At 37.5% G+C, this 16,733-nt stretch overlaps 1 protein-coding gene across 2 annotated transcripts; it reads left to right on the top strand.

Moving 5' to 3' along the window:
- The first annotated feature begins 50 nt into the window (after positions 1–50).
- Positions 51–16,244, top strand: LOC145482125 (dnaJ homolog subfamily C member 11-like). 2 transcript variants are annotated; one of them, XM_081460729.1, is made up of 22 exons: positions 51–221; positions 301–387; positions 1,055–1,097; positions 1,721–1,791; positions 2,137–2,166; positions 2,469–2,540; positions 2,800–2,867; positions 3,028–3,079; positions 3,333–3,455; positions 4,100–4,167; positions 4,503–4,567; positions 5,098–5,222; positions 5,693–5,772; positions 5,951–6,067; positions 9,069–9,224; positions 9,757–9,826; positions 10,237–10,294; positions 10,403–10,454; positions 11,033–11,135; positions 11,621–11,750; positions 12,693–14,100; positions 15,080–16,244. In XM_081460729.1, exons 1-21 carry the CDS (start codon positions 159–161, stop codon positions 12,731–12,733), a joined length of 1,674 nt encoding a protein of 557 aa, XP_081316855.1. In that variant the 5' UTR covers positions 51–158; the 3' UTR covers positions 12,734–14,100; positions 15,080–16,244. The 2 variants fall into 2 exon arrangements, with proteins under 2 accessions (XP_081316855.1, XP_081316854.1); XM_081460728.1 differs by lacking the exons at positions 12,693–14,100; positions 15,080–16,244 and having other exon boundaries at positions 152–221; positions 11,621–12,684.
- Positions 16,245–16,733: the final 489 nt, after the last annotated feature.

Here is a 16,733-nt window from a genome sequence, read left to right as displayed (position 1 = left end):
AGAAAGTCTGCTGAAAGTAAAGAAATCTGCATCACGCGTTTCTCCAAATATGGCACGAGTTGGGGGTGTGTGCTCATGTATCAACCAATCAGCGTCAAGATTGCTCAAAATTACAAGCCCGCAATTTTGAAAAGAACTAGCAGCGGTTCAATTTCAAAATGGCGGAAGCAGACGAAAGTGAAGACATCGATTACTACGCAGTTTTGAACGTCCGAAAAGAGGTGAATACAGTCTTCTTCAAATATGTGAAGCTATAAATGTGTTGTTCTTGTAATCGGATGCAACAAAATTGTATTTCAGGCTAATGAAAATGAAATAAAAGCAGCCTACAGGCGCATGTGTGTGTTGTACCATCCAGATAAACACCATGATCCAGCCAAGAAGAAAGTGAGTAAGCTTTAAAACTGCTATTTACAGGAATCTTTTTTATGTTGGATTGTGTTATTGAAGTACATGAAATTTTTTTAAAGAACTGTTTCCTCTGCATAAGCCAAATGTTATTGCAACAACAACAAAATAAAGTAATTAATAAAATATTTTGCCCAGTAAACTGAATGATGTAATCATATGAATAACAAAATTCCCGTGTCTGATTGGTTGGTATCTTTGAGGAGCGTGCAATATTGCCATGCCGGATTTCTTGGTGCACTTTAAATGAGTTATTCTAACCGTGTTTGATCAGCTAGTGGTAAAACAACAGAAATAATTATGCTACCGACTCTATTGGAATATACAGTAGTATTGATAGATCATATTCATGCTGCATGATGAGTCATTATTCTGAACAAATTATAATTGCTAACTAAAGCCCTCACACTGTCTTGAAACAGTCAAAAGTAACTTTGTTTATCATCTTACAAACTTGTGTTTACCATCTGGAAATTTCTTTTCCAGAGCCAGTATTTCCTAGACTTGATTTCCAGCTGTTTTGGGGGTCTGCTTGTGACCCTCCACTACACCTAGTGGTGTGAGCTCACAAAATGGCTGGAAATATGAGCCTAGTAAAATCAAGAAAAAATAAATGAGAAATTTGTTGACTGCCCTTTGTCCTCAGATTGCTGTAGAGCTGTTTAGTAAAATTCAAAAGGCCCATGAAGGTAAATTTGTGTCTAATATGTCAAATACATGACTTTGTGTAATTGTGTCACCACAGGCTTTTAGCCAGGATTTGAAAAGTGGGCATCCAAAATGTGCTATAGGACCTGCTCAAATGAATAATTTATAACTTAGGGAACATATAAAAAATAACACAATTTTCTTTAATAAGTGGCCGTCCACAGGATGCCTGGACACCCATCTGGCTAGAAGCCTGTGTCAACAGGAGTTTAAACTGAAAAAAGAGTGGAACTGAAAAAAAGTAGAATGCATAATGTGGCCCATACTACTGTTAGAGGCTAATGAACTTCTGGTAAAACTTGAACTACTAGGAGTAAAGGTGGCTGAACAGTACACAATAGCTAATTCCCCCTTTGAGACATACCTGCAAGGAATCATGGTAGTCCACTATTCATCAAAATAAATATCCCATCCAAGATGATAAACACAAATAACATGATGTCCCTGCAGGCACATTTTAAAGAGGGAATTGGGCATTTTATAAATGGCAAGCAGTGAAACTCAAGACAATAATATTTTAATTTTTGAGTTCGTGGATGTTTTATATTTTTTATTAAAAAAAAGGAATTGGTAATGATGAAGTGACATTTTTAAAAATGTTTAGTCCTTAGTAATCCAGAAAAAAGAGGAATTTATGATGTATATGGCCAGAAAGGATTGGATGCAGGTTGGGAGGTAAGCATGCATAACACAGCTGTACTGACAAAAAATTAGCTGACAGCTATGTTGTCGCAATCAGATTTTGCATCGAAACTCTCCTAATATGTCGTCACACAATGTTGTCCCAGCAGAGCTGCTTTTGAATGATTTCTTGATTATAACCTAATGTAAGTTTACATGTCACAAGTCAAGGACTTCTGGACACATACTGTGGCATAAATAAGGGATATGTTTTGTCTAGAATTTGAGGCATGCTCATACTTTTTAGTATTTTGTTTTTTATTTAATGATATTCATATCTTTCTAGTGTTGTCAGAAAACATTTAAATATCTAATGAGTCTTCTTGGCTTTTATTGTAGATTATTGAAAGACAAAGAACACCAGCTGAAGTAAGTTTTAGTCAGAGTGATTGGTGTTTAATTTCTGTCAGTATATGTTGTGCTACAGACAAGATGGTCAAATAAAATAAATTTTATGTACATGTGTGTACCAACCCTGCATAATTAAAAAATTAAAAGTTAAAAAATGGTTTATTAAAAATTGCTTTCCACAAGAAAATCTTTAAACACTGTACACACTGGATAGCAAGTGATAGAGTCAATAGATTATAACATTATGCACCCTTTCAGTGTCAAGCTTACAGCCTGACTATGAATAGCATTTTGTGTGAATTGTGAAATGTTTTTTTTAGATTCGTGAAGAATATGAGAGGCTACAAAGAGAAAAAGAGGAGCGGCGTTTACAACAAATCACAAATCCAACAGTAAGGCTGAACTGAAAAGTGCCTATTGCCTGAGATTAGTTTTAGTATTAATTAAAATAAATTATCATTAATTAAGATAAATTATCATTAATTAATTTAAATTATTATGAATTAAAATAAATCATGCATTCAAGTAAAAATAATTATTTTTTACTTGCATAATTTATTTTACATTCCTTCGTGGTTTTCTTAAAAAAGCAGTCACAGGTTATTTATCAGAAAGTTTGTCAACATGTATTCATTTCTTGTGATTATTTAGGGCAGTATATCCGTTGGAGTGGATGCTACTGATTTGTTTGATCATTATGAAGATTCTTTTGATGAAAGGTAAGTGTTTTAATTTAATTAGAAGTTACAGAAGATTGTCGCACAGAACCAAAACTAGTGAAGAATTTGTATCTGTAAGAGTAACTGTAATTTTAGTAGTAATTTTATTAATATTTTTTATTTTTGTTTCATTGTAATATTGTTTAACCTTGAATTTCAGAGTTTTGCCAAATATTGAAGTGAGGTCAATGTCAATCTCACAGTCAATAGAGGTATGTAAATAAAGTATTATTATCACTTCTTCGGGCATTGTGGTGCATTTTGTAGGTTAAAGTGGAGAATTTGAAAGTTTAGCAATTGTACATTTAATTCAACACTTACCAATAAGCTTTATCGAACTTTCCTTTCATGTCTTCTACAATTTTTCAAAACTCAAATGTCAAGATTTTGTAATTTCCATGGAGTGCTTTAAAAGGTTATTTTCAATTTATAAAGCAAAAAAATTTTCTTCTTTTCTTCCTCCAGGCACCTCTTACTCGTACAGATACACTCACTTTAGGTGGCTCTTTAGATGTCAAGAATGGAAATGGTAGTGGGAGTGTTTCAGTGGCAGCAAAGAGGACTCTGTCACACAGATCATGGGGCGAGGTGAGTGATTATCATTGGTGGAGCTCATCACCAATGATGTTGAGTACCCAGGGGTACTTCCTATAACGGCCTCCATGGGGAGGCTCGGCCCGAAAGGGTTACCTTTTTCAGGCTTCAGGTATATAAAAGGGTAGGGATTTTACAAGTTGAAGTGTTTGAAAGGGTAGGGAAATCTGCCATTTAAGTCCAACTTTAACATGAACTGAATATAAAATACATGTACTTGTTTTTCTGGTTAACGCCACTTCTGGTTATGCTTGGTGTTCTCCTGTAATATTATTATATTTGAGAGGGTATAGGAAAGGCGTGTAACACCTTTTTTCAATAAAAGGTATATGAAAGGGCTACGTTTTCTGTCAAAGTGGTATACAAAAGAGTAAGGGGTTGGACCTTGGGGCAGAGTCTCCCTGTATACAGTTGTGTAACTAGAGTAAGCCCCAGGGTTGAGTATAGTGAAATATTTTGTTTTAAAGTTAATTAGGTCTTGTCTTGAATAACTCATGTCTGCATTGACAAAAGTGTTCTTACCAGCATTAAATTTACTGGTACTATTGGACTTGAATATCTGGAGGAAACATTTTTTTAAATACATGTAATAGTAATACAAACAGAGGATTCATTTATTTGGTGATATTTAATTTCAGGCAATGTTTGAGGCTGGGAATGGTCCTACACTAACATTTCGAGCATTTACAAACCTTACGCAAAGAAGGTGAAAAATATGTAATTATTTAGCTTTGTCTTTAATTATTTGTTGTTTCTCTTGTCAAATATAATTTATGAAATGTTATTAATAATAATTACATTGCCCTTAACTCCTGAGTAGTCTGATAAATAAAGTGATGGCGACCATTGCAAATCTATCCCCACCCCACTAAAAGCATACTAGTTTCTATCATTTATCAATTCTCCTTAAGTCTCCCCTTTAAACCTCCATCTTGCTCACTGTTTGTAAAATGAGCAGTGTCTTATTTATCTGGTCTTTCAAGTAGTTTTTGATTACCTTCTCTTTGTTTCTTTTCTTTTCTTTCTTTTTTAATACCATAGTTATGTAATTGGAGGAGTTGCTCTTAAAAGTGATGGAAGTGCTTTGTCTGCTGGATTTAACTGCAGTAAGTACCAAATTAAAGCCAATAAATATCAATTAAAAGCAAAATAGTTTTAACCTCTGTATAAACCTCACACTTGACACTTATAGCAAGTCACCCAGAGTCTGAAAGCAGTGTGCAAAGAAGGTTGTGTCCGACAGCCTGTTGCTGGTAGATTTTGCAGTCAGGCTAGTAGATTCTTTTCTTTACTTTCTTGACAGATAAGTGAAGTTTTGTGAGAAAATGTTTTGAGGAAATTCAAATAATTTTGGGATTACTGTAAAAAATGAAATTTGGGGAGGGGAAAGGGGGGGGGGGGGGGGGTTTGAGAGTGAATTTTGGGTCAATAAATCATTGATAGTTACTTTCAAAAATTGGTTTCTTTGCACCCTGGAAATTTCTTTTACATGAATTAGGTGTGATAAAAAATGCAACCAATTAAATATTATAAATAAAAGAACTGATGTCTAGAGTTGTTCTTCAGCTCTGAATCCTATATATTATATCAATTGGTCGTGAAAGCTTACCATAACTGTTCTATTTTCCTTCGCTAGTGGTTGCTAGGCAACTCGACAGACACACTATAGGTTATATAACATACAGGGCTGGAATGCAGTCATCCATGACCACAACTCTTATAAGGGAGACTGAGAACAGCAAAGCAGTCATTACAATTCAGGTATTAACACATTCTTCATAATTATATTGTCTCCTTGAAGTGTCAATGTACTGTCGATTACGCAGGTGAAAATTAAGACTTGTCTAGCAAATTTTTATCCATTTCTCGGAACTAAATTCAAGTCAACACAATTTATTTTTCTCAGTGAATCACTTTTTACCTAGGATTTCTATCTTGTATGTTTGCTCAATTTTGGGTCATTTTATGAGCTCAGTGTCCTTGCCCTACACCAAGTCCATTTGAAGGAGGATGATAAACATATTCCAAAAATGGCTGCGAATCTAGCTCACCTCATGATTGGCTAGATCTAAGGAATTTACTTAAGAATTGCAGAAACCTATAGCTTAAATGTACTAGACATCTCTTTTCATTTTATTGAATGCAAATGTAGTTGGCACTTGATAATTCCACTTTACTAAATATGCACTTATTGCTCTCCATCATGATTTTTCCTTTATTTCATTTTTTAGCTTGGTATCCCAAGTTCATTTACATTAGCATCTTATACAAGAAAAATAGAAAAGAACACAAAACTCAGAGGTTACATAAAGTATGTCTGCTTTTTCTGTCCTGATCTAATACTTAATTTTCTTTTTGTGAAGTGTTTGATACATTCTTTTGTAGATAAATTTTTATTACACTACATGCTCTTTCATTGTGAGTGAGTTAATCATATGTCAATGTCATTGAGGTTTGCCTGCCTAACACATATGTTATCACTTCTTCAGACTTGGAACATTTGGTTCTATGGTTGCTTATGGATGTGAAAGACAGATTACAGAGCACAGTAAATTAACAGCTACAATGTGTATTGGGTCACCGGTTGGTGTGTTGGTTAAAGTAAAGTAAGCACAGATAATATGCACAGTCACATAGCACAGCCCTTATTGGATGTGTTCTCATGTAATACTTCTGAAAAGAGGAGCCCTTGAAGCTTTCTTCACATATCAAAAGAATTCCATGTATACTCTTTATGACCAAAACCTGCGATTTTCCCCACCCTATTTATAACCTGAAAAAGTAGCTTATTCTAAAAGACATATCCAGTTCAAGACTAGAGTGCAAAAACCATACCCTATTTATGACCAACATAGCTAAAAACCTTACCTTTTGGGGCCGTACATACCTATATAGCTCATATAAGGAAGTACCCCCTCGCCCTGGGAGGCAAGCACCCAAATGATTTGCAAATTGGCCCATTTATTATTATACATCTGGATAGAGACAGTGCTAGCATGTCTCACACCCAGACCTCTTAATGCAGAGGCCAACATGCTAAGAGTTTTAGGAGCTTATTTGAAATGCAAAATTCAAGGCCTGAAAAGTCTGTGAAGAGCATGTTTATGAGCTTATAGACCTTGAAATTTATAGTTTTCATTATTTAGGGACCGTTCATTTTTTATAAGGTAGGGGGGGCTGGTGGGATTTGGGGGGGGGGCATGCAAAAAAAAATGGCTTTCGAGGGGGGGTCATCCCAAAAAAATAAGGGAAAAAGGGGGGGTCACGTGAAATATTTTAGTAAAACTTTAAAATGGCATAATGTTTGAATATTAAAAAAATTGCTATAGAATAAACATAGAAGCCAGGATACAAATTTATTACAAACTTTCCTTCTGCTTTAAAAAACATTTGGCGACAAAAAGCATTTGTAGCTACTGAAAAGAAGTATTTAACACTGTTATTTTCGAATGCAACTTTCACTGGCACTCATCTTCATCTCCGCTGTCGTCGAGTTCATCGTCGCCGCTTGTGCTGCTATGGGAGTCTCTTTCACCAATGCTGCAAGAAGCAGCAATGCTTTCCGTCAGAGTGTACTCTTCAGGGTACATGAAGGTGTAAACATAATCTCTGACTTCCCGCTCAAGGTTGGTGGTGATTCTGCTTCTTGCAGCATTGGTGAAATAATTCCCTTCCAAGAGCTGTGCGATGTATGGCCCATCTCTTCTAAATATCGACGTGGCAACATCCTCAACTTTAAGACACTCTTCTGGGACGGCCGTTCTAGGAGGGTACACAAGGCATTGTGGAAGATCATTTCCTAGCAGGTTTCCAACACAGATTCCATAAATTCGTTGGACGTTGTTTTCAGTACGCTTCCTCTTTCTTTCATTTGACCTTCTGCGGTTTTCTTTTTTCCTTCTCCTTTTGTTGATGTGCTGTTTGAGTATGCCTTTGAATATGCTGCTATAATTGCTCTTCTTATTTTCTAGTGCTTCCATGTCCTGCGTGACCTTCGTCAACTTAGCTTCTGTACATTTGATCTGTTTTACATTAAAACTGTGGGCAAATTCTTCGCCCTGCTTTAAAGCAAGCCCATTGGACTGAAAGAGTCTGGAATCGTGTTCCTTTACATCTTTCAATATGACATTCAACTTTTCCACCATTGTTCTGTGCTCTTTGATGGAGAAGTTCAGTTTTCTTCCATCACTGGGCTTCAACTGGTACCCTTGCATGGAAAACTCACTCGCCCTTTCTGAACAGCCATCCGCACCTAGAAAAATTGCTTCTTTTGCTTGTAAGATGTCAAACTGCCTGGATCGTTCAGCTGTAAACCTTTTCTTAAACGACTCGTCGCTTTCGCCATTATTGCGCATTTTGGAATGAGCCTCTTTCATGATGCTCATGTAGTAATGTGCTCTTTCCCCGATTGGATTAACAATATAAAGAAGAAAGAGCATGGAAGTGGCAGGCTGGTTTTATCTGACCCAGAGAGCGTTGCTCTATTTGCAGATAAGTTTATTGTCAAATCGAAGTTTGTGGTGGATTATCTTCAGCATCTTGAAGTGCTGGAATTTAAAAGGAAAAAGAGAGCAGAAGAAAAGGCAAAGTTAAGTAGGGAGGAGGATTATCCTTGGACTGAGTTGTGCGAAGATCTAACCAAGCTTAAAAAGCTACGTGTTCCAGAACTAAACAAGTACTCAAACCACCACGGGCTGAAGCAGCATTTGAAAAGCAGCAAGAGTGAGAAAGTAAAGGCAATTGTAAGACATTCATGCTTGCAGCAGAAGAGTCCTCTCAGAGCTGGCCAACCAACACTGAGAAATGCCAAGACATTGGCACAAAATGACAACAGGGCAAGTGCTGACAGCAGTGAAACGGATGAAAGTGACAATGATGAGTATGACAGTGATGCCATTGACTCTGGGGGAGAAGATGACTCAAGTGACGTCATTCTTGCATTCATCAATTCAGATGAGGAAGATGCCAATGAGAGGCCAAATGCCACACGCTCAGGGCGAGCCATAACTAGGAGATCCGAAATTGACTTCTCTTTCTTTTGATTTGTTTTTTAAACAACAGCTCTCTGTCGTATAGAGATTGTAAATATTGTCTTCATAGTGAGCACAATAACGTGAAGTAGGGGGATAATAGAGAAATATTAAAAAAGTTGAAATCTAAATATTGTTTGTTCAATTTTTTTTTTTGGGGGGGGGGGTCATCCCAAAAAATGGCCGCTATAAGGGGGGACCATGTGAAAAAATTGGTAAGCTGAGGGGGGGTCATGCAATTTTTAAATGGTGCTTCCCAAATCCCACCAGCCCCCCCTCCCTCATAAAAAATGAACGGTCCCTTAGTACCTCCACATTTCCATGTGAAATTTGATATTTTTTTAATTTTAAAGAACAGATCTTTCACAGTCAAGTAATGTCTCGGTAGAAAGGATTAAGCTGCCTCGAAAGTAATTGAAAATTTTGGTGCATTCTAAACGGAGGGTTTAGTACAAGGGAGGAGCTTAAAATATAGAGAGGAGGGTCAAGAAAATTTTGTCTCTGGTTTAAACATTAAGAGCATGTTTTCAATCTTGTTATCATTCATCAATACAATGTTGATGTTTTTAATTTTCAGATTGACGCGTGCATCTCAAGTGTATAATTTTCCAATCAACCTGTCAGAGGAAATCAATCCGGCAGCCATATTTTACGGCACAGTAGTACCAGTGGCTGTGTTCTGGGTTGTTAAGATGCTAATTGTCAATCCATTTTTAAAGATGGAAAAAGAAATGTAAGTGAAAAATGATGATGTTGGGTATTTCAAAGGCATAAAAATCATGCCAAAATAACAAATTAAACATCTTGCATTTGACGTTGAAGAGCGAGGTTTAAAGGAAATGTTTGCTGATCAGACAGAAAGCAATATTGTGATAATTATTGCTTTGGTGATTTATCGTATGACAGTGTCAATCATAGTTTTTGTAACAGGCGTTAGCTTAAAAAAGTGTATTCACAAGTACAGATCTTTGGACTCCTATTTGCAATTCAAAAGAAAAGGCTATGAGAAGATTGATTCTAGGCAATTTTTCACCCTTGTAAGTAAAAAAATAGCAAATGAATTATCTCTGCACTGGCTTTCATGGCATCACCACTCGCACACGAGACTCGACTGGCAGGCTATGCCCTAATTATCTTGTATATTTTAAGCAATGAAGCAAATTTATAGGGTGTAGATGCGATACATTGCGTTTACCAATACAGTACTTATTAGAAATTTTCCTTAGTTATTTGAATGTTGTTTTGTCTGAACTTTTTTTTTTCAGGGAGTCTGAAGCTAATCAAGCCAAATATGCCAAACAAATGGCTGAGAAGAAAAGAGATGCAGAGAACAGTGTAAGTCAGTAGCTTGTAAAGAATACATTGCTAAGCTTAGAATCTCAATGAGTAAAGGTAGGTAAAGTCTGCGTATGAGCCAAGTGGCCTATCAGGCTGGTGCTTATCCGGTTTCTGTAGCATGAAGCAACTAGGAGTATTTCTACTCCTCACTGGAATGGGATACTAGTCGATCGCAGGGTTACATTAAATTCGCTGGTACCCATTTGTAAACCTAGGTGGGGAGAGGCACTCTGAGAGTAAAGTGTCTTGCCCAAGAACACAACACAATGATCCCAGCTGGGGCTTCTAGACAGACTATGGATTGGGCTGACCTTTTGTGAGTGGCTCCTAACACTGTGATACCCTCTACTGTGAGCTAAGAGCAATGTTTGTGTTCTTGATTGTGATTATTGTTTGGCTGTTTTCAGATACGACTTATGCAAGAGACCTGCGAGAGAATACTAGAATACGAGACTTCCAGGCATGGTATGAAAGGAAGAGTTATTAGGCATTCATTCAACTTCACCTTTAAATTGTTTAATTAAATAGTTGTCTTTATCGCGACAGTAAACAGAGCTTTATTGTGGTTTGCAGGGTTAGTGATAGTGAGTGCTTGGTACGGACATTTAGTATCCATGGGAGAAAGGTAAGTTGTGTTTGAGAAACAACTGACACACTGTAACCAATCGCGGATAAGATACTGTCTTCTCAGCCAATCAGCGACAGCAACTAAGTCATTCATGGCTTGACGCGCGCGAATTTTCCCGCGGTCTACACCGATAGCTTGTTGTTTCAACCTACATTACTTGCAAAAAAAATCGGACATTAAAATTTCTGACGTTTAATTGTCGGACACTTTTCAGTTGTTTGGCACTTCGCTGAAACATATCTAACGTAAATTTATGCCTACAAAACACGTTTTACACTGAAACAACCTCTCTGAAAATGAAAGTTGTACTGCACCCTCTAGGTTTTACAGATGCACCGACAGGAAAATAAGAAAAATTCTTTTCAGCCGTTACGTCACTCAAGCAGTGTCTCAACTCCATAAAGGAAACTAGTGGCTTTGGAGCTATTTGAAGTTTTATACTGTACTGTAAATACTTCGGACGCTCAAAACTTTCGGACGGTTTAATTTTCAGACACTTTATTGCCCGAAATTGAAATCGTCCGAAGTTTTTTTGCAACTAACTTAGTTTCTTTATGATGTTTTTCTTTTTGTAGTTCAGAGGGCGTCCACCGAGGTCCCAGTAAAGTGATCGATGTTACTGTCCCTGTGCAATGCCAAGTAAAGGACTCGCGTCTCTTTCTTACAGAGTCTCCCAAGGTAGGATCATGGGAACGGGCTGGTGTCCTGTGCTGTACGGAAAATACAGACTTTTTTATCAGTGTACCTCAGTAACGTATATCCAGATATTTTACAATCATGTTGTCGTCCGTTTGTTGGTCACTTAGAACTCAAAACCTGGTAGATGAAAAGGGTGAAAGGCAATAACAGGTTTTTAGAAGTCGTGCGAAATTTTAGCCTGAATTTTAGCCTTATCGAGTTGGGAATGTTGTGTTGCTCGAGGTAACGGTTGAAATTCAGGCTCACGAAGTATATGCAAGCCTTTAATTTAGTAGATTTTTTCTCGGTTCTTTCTACCAAGAGAAGTTTCCTCGTCTCTGATTCAGTGCAGCTGAGGTATTTCCCAATGACGATATGAGTAATAAGTAATTAATGACGATTCGCCCGATTCTGATTCTGGCAGAATCAGTGTTGGTTTTCTCCACTCTGAATTATCTAAAATGCTTTTTTTTCCTTCCTTACAGAGTAATCTGAGTGGGTTTTACGATCCCTGCCCTGAAGAAGAAAAAATGCTGAGAATACGATATCTGTTCAGAGACGCAATGCACGAAGTTACATACGGGGATAAGGAATCTGTACGAATACCCAAACAATGTAAGCACTGCACGCTTTTTACGGCAAAGCGTGCCAGGTTTTAATCTTTATGTTGGTTTTCCCATTTCTTAGCCAATCAGAAACCACGTTATTCTGGGAGGCGGGGAATTAAATTAGTCACGTGATGGTGGTTCTTTGATTGGCGTCACAGAAGATTGGAAAACCGTCAAAAAGTTTCAGAAAGCTGTCTCCCCAAATATCCTCTTGATTCCACTCTCTTGTTCATCACTTGAAATTTTATCTATTAGAAAAATGGAAATGCATTTCTAATGAGCAAGAAGAGAGGAGAGTCCAAGGAAATGGTCGACGTAGAAAAATTTCCGCGTGGAAATTTTTATGTATTGTGGTTTTCGAAAATCCAAGATCGAACAAAACATGTCATAGAATACCAATACAGGTAACTTGACTTAAACACTGTGAGGATTACTGCGCCTTTCAATAACATTCGGGTTCTAAAATTCAAAGCTCAACCGACAAATGCGTTTTTCGCTACCGTCAATCAAATGTTCGGCGGCTCCTCCCAGCTTCCGACTACTGCCGTGCGCGCGGTAATCAAATCGTAGAGCACAGTTCAGACAACGAAACAGTGCTCGGCAGTAGTCGAAAGCTGGGAGGAGCCGCTGAACATTTGATTGACGGTTGCGAAAAACGCATTTGTCGGTTGAGCTTTGAATTTTAAAGTCCGTATGTTATTGAAAGGCGCAGTAAAGTTGCAAGCTTGTGGGACCGTATAGAAAATAAAATTTAAAAAGACAAGTAAAAGATAAGCCATGAACGGGGAAGTGATTTGCCTTAGTCAGTTTTGAGAAATTGTTTTCTTTCCGTCTTATTTTCTCGACATTTCTCAGGATTTTTTAATTGAAATGCAAGAGCGTAGTTTCTTTGTGAAAAGTAGCAGGATTTGTCGTTGGTCCAATTTAACGTTTGTTTTCTCCTTTTCAGCTCATAAAATTCGTTCGACTGAAGAGAATTTAACAGAGTAAACAACGCGTTATTTAAGACGTCCGTTTTACTGGAACAGAGCGAGGTACTACATCATCCAACTTCTATCAAGTCGAGGTGCTTGTGGTTTTATAATCAGTGAAAGATTTGGAAGACTTCACGCACCGGATGAAAAGCAGTTTGAGCTCCGTGAAATATATTGAAAAGACAACAGACTCCTATGTTGGCTTCATGTTTCGAACATTTGGTGTGTGTAAACCAAGAACATTGAAATATCAATTGAAACAAGCGAGAAGATGCGTAAAGGCCTACTTTATAGGCGATGTTGTCAAATGAATGATGCAAGGGCGATTTTAAGGATACAAACGAGGAAGGAGAAAAAGGCGAACGTTTTTTATGATTAATAAAACTGGGATTAAAACATTGTGGCAAAACCTTTTCCTGTTTAATACATTTTTCTTTCCTTTTGTTAATGCCTGGGTGGCTCATGGTTAGTTTGCTAGACTCCAGATTGAGCGGTCCGGGTTCAAGCCCTGGCCGGGGACATTGTGTTGTGTTCTTCGGCAAGACACTACTCTCACACTGCCTCTCTCTGCCCAGGTGTATAAATTTGCATCCGAATTTAATGCTGGGGACAACGCTGCGATGGATTAGAGTCCCGTTCAGGGTAGCCTGCGTCGAAGACGGAAATTTAAACGCGGTTGGTAGCGTCTACGACACAGGCTAGTCCAGGGGGAGTAGAAGTATACCAAGTCGTTTCGTGATATGATAAGCTCGGGTCTGATCGGTCACTTGGCTCGTAGCATACGTAGACTCTTTTTTCCTGCACTATTGCCCTCCGAATAGTAGCAAACCCGTTGATGACGTTGAACTACAGAGATTATTAGGGAGAGATTGTTAGTTCCTGTTTGCGTGCGAAAATTCGGACTCGAGCAAAAACCAATCAGAAACGCTACGTGGATGAGCGTAACCAGTGTGGAATGGGCCATCAGGTAGCTTGCAAAGGAGCCGGCGGAGGAGATATCATTAAAGTGAAATGACAATAGCATTTGAAATTAAAGACTGCCTGCATTAACCTCAGTTGCAAGCTACTTGTACTTCCTCGTACTTCAATTTGCCAAAAAAGGTAAATATGAAATTATTTGTTTTGAAATTAACCACGGTGTCTACACCTCTTCCGGGACCTACTCCATGAATGTTTCAGCTTATTAAACGGAGAGACCCTGGGCTCGAACATGTTCTTACATGAAATACCTTAAGGAAGTGCTTGTAATGGCGGATTATCATGGGGGTTGACTTACGTCCTTACGGAAAGCTGCCCGCCTTGGCAGTGTGGTGTTTCTTTGGGACGTGCTTTTATTCCTTTATAGCATATCAAATGTTTAATGAGAGAGGAAAGAAGAATCGGGTAAGTTTTCTTTTAATTTCTTTTTCTTTTTCTCAAAAGTTCATATTAGCTCACCAGATGCGCACGCGCTCAATGTTCTTCTAGGATACTCTCTCGCTGCATTCCAGAATTACAGCGAGATAGTATTCTAAGCTTTATATGTAACATGTAGATCCCAAATAGGTGTAAAATTGGTGGGTTTTGTATTCTCTGGGGTCATTTCTCTGCTACAGTGTACTAGCTTTTAGGATGAGCTGCTCTGCGAGATGTTTTTCTACATTATAGTTTTTTTATTTGAAGAGGAGAGGAGGAGGCTTATGTGTTTTGTGTGTATGGAACATATTTGTATTTTGGAGATGTTTTTAAACACCTCAAATGAACCTTTGTCTACACCTCCATATCTCCTTTTTGCCTCAATTACTTCCTGCATGGGAAATGGGCATTTTAACAGGAGTCCAATAAAATGCAAAATGGAAGATGATTACAAAACAATGGAGTGATTTCATGGGACTGGTAGGTCCTTTCTGAGTATGACTCAGGCAAGTGCAGCTTGAACCAGTGTGCATACTGTGAGACTCAAGGGTGCGACATAGGTTTAAAGGGATGCAGGATAAAAGTGAAAATGTAGGTGGGATGTGGGACTACACTAATTTAATGGCAGGATACTGGATAAGAATACTTTGGTGGGAGTGGGATTTGCTTAGTTTGACTGGCAGGATGTGGGTAGTTTTGAAAGTGACGATGTGATATGGGATGAAAAACAGAAAATCACACATTACAACGATCTGACCAGGCAAGATCAGGATTAACATTCTGAGGGAGGTGGGAGGGTGGGGTTGAGCCAAAAATAGTGGTGGGATTCATGATTAAAAAAGCCTGTGTTGGACCCTCAAACTAAGCTTATGACAAGAAAAGGAATAATATTATGGAAAATGTTAATACTTTCTGTTAGCATGTTTCTGGCAAGCATTATTACTTTATTTTTGTTTTGCTTTGGTAGAGACATATCCGTGCTATGCTTGGAGTTGAGGCTCCTGAACTTTCTGCGGAAGACGAGGAATGGCAGACCCTTATAAATGAAACCACCTATAGCAAAACAGAAAGCATAAAAAGAAACAGCAGATGACAATATGGAGTCTTGTCTTCCTCTCAATCATGTTGCAGGAGCCATTTAATCTATGAATGTGTATGACTGATAGCGGCAATGTTGAAAAAACTCTATTGTTGAAAGATTTTCTCAACTCTGCATCATACATTTTTAATGTCCAGCTTGAAAAAAAAATTGTTCAGCTAAAGCAAGATGCTTCTGTAAAGATAATAGTTTTCCTCATTCTCACAACCTATATTTTGAAAGTGGTTGTAAAAAGGTTGAGAGAAGTTAGGGATTCATCAGTCTCCAACAGGATGGTGACAGTATTAAACAATTTTCCCTCAGCCATTTCATTAAGAGGTGGTATCTCCAGTAACTTCAGGCTATGGGTTAGAAACAGGTCATTCTGAGAGAAACAAGGTATAGTGTTAAGGAATTTAACACAATTTCTCCCCCTCCCAGGGGGAGACTCCTATCTAAAAATCAGGCCTGCGTGTCAGACATTTTGAAAAGAACCTCCAAGAGTTACCAAGGTCCTGTTTTGTGGGCATGGCTTGAATTTTTTTTCACCCTAAGAGGAACCAATGAGACATTAAAAATCCATTGATTGTCAAATATCTCCTGTCATATTTTTTTGGCGCAATACCGTAAAAGGTACTGTCAAAGTTCCCACTGTGGACCTTTTGAGGCTGAACACCCTAAGAGTTAGCAAAACCACTTTTTAAACCTTTTTATATTGGAATTCCCCTTCCCCCGGTTTCTTCCCTTTTCTTGATCGTGTTTCACTTCCTTTTATGTTCTCGCAGTGTCTATGAAGGTAACAAACACTTAAATTACACAAGGGTTTTGTTTTTGAAGATGAAGATTTTTAATCAGTAGTGAACAAAAATAAACCTTGACTACAATTTTGCAATCTTCATTTTCATGTATCAAATATGGAGGAGAGTAATAATATTGTTGTTTTAGTGCAGTGTTGCTACTCATTAAAATAACTTTGTTTTCTTTGAAGTTTTTGTAGTATTGCAACAAATTCAGTGATTTTATGAAATATTAAATATGGCCTTTCATCAAGGCCAATGCAATCTGAGATTTAAATTAAAAAGGAATAAATTATTCTAATTTAAATAAATTAATTGCTTTGTGTGACATATTAAATGTTTTATAATAAACTATGACAAACAGGAGTCAGTGAAGTGCCAAGATATGTAATAAAAGTCAATAAAATACATCAAACTAATGTCTACCTGATATATACTACTGATAAATTATTTTGTCATCTCTACCTACTCAGTGAGAACATTTTACAGTTGCATGTTGATAATGATTGTTTACAATTTTCACAACTACCAACGATAATAACCATTTGACCAGGCTATGACTTTGCAATATTTTAGTACAGTTTAACTGCGTCAAATATGAAATTTATCTAAAAAGAGTATAAAAAGTGCCTTTAAACCTTGTCACAAGAGTAGTGAGGTTTGACATTTCATCTTTTTTCTTTTCAAAGTTATGTCTCCACTTTCTCAGTAAAAACTTTTTCTGAAGTGTGAGTTTGCTATTTGTT

The sequence above is a fragment of the Orbicella franksi genome, chromosome 3 (assembly GCF_964199315.1).
Source record: "Orbicella franksi chromosome 3, jaOrbFran1.1, whole genome shotgun sequence".
Classification (NCBI taxonomy): Eukaryota; Metazoa; Cnidaria; class Anthozoa; order Scleractinia; family Merulinidae; genus Orbicella; species Orbicella franksi.
The sequence above is the reverse complement of the archived record's forward strand: the minus strand, read 5'-3'. Positions and strand labels throughout refer to the sequence as shown.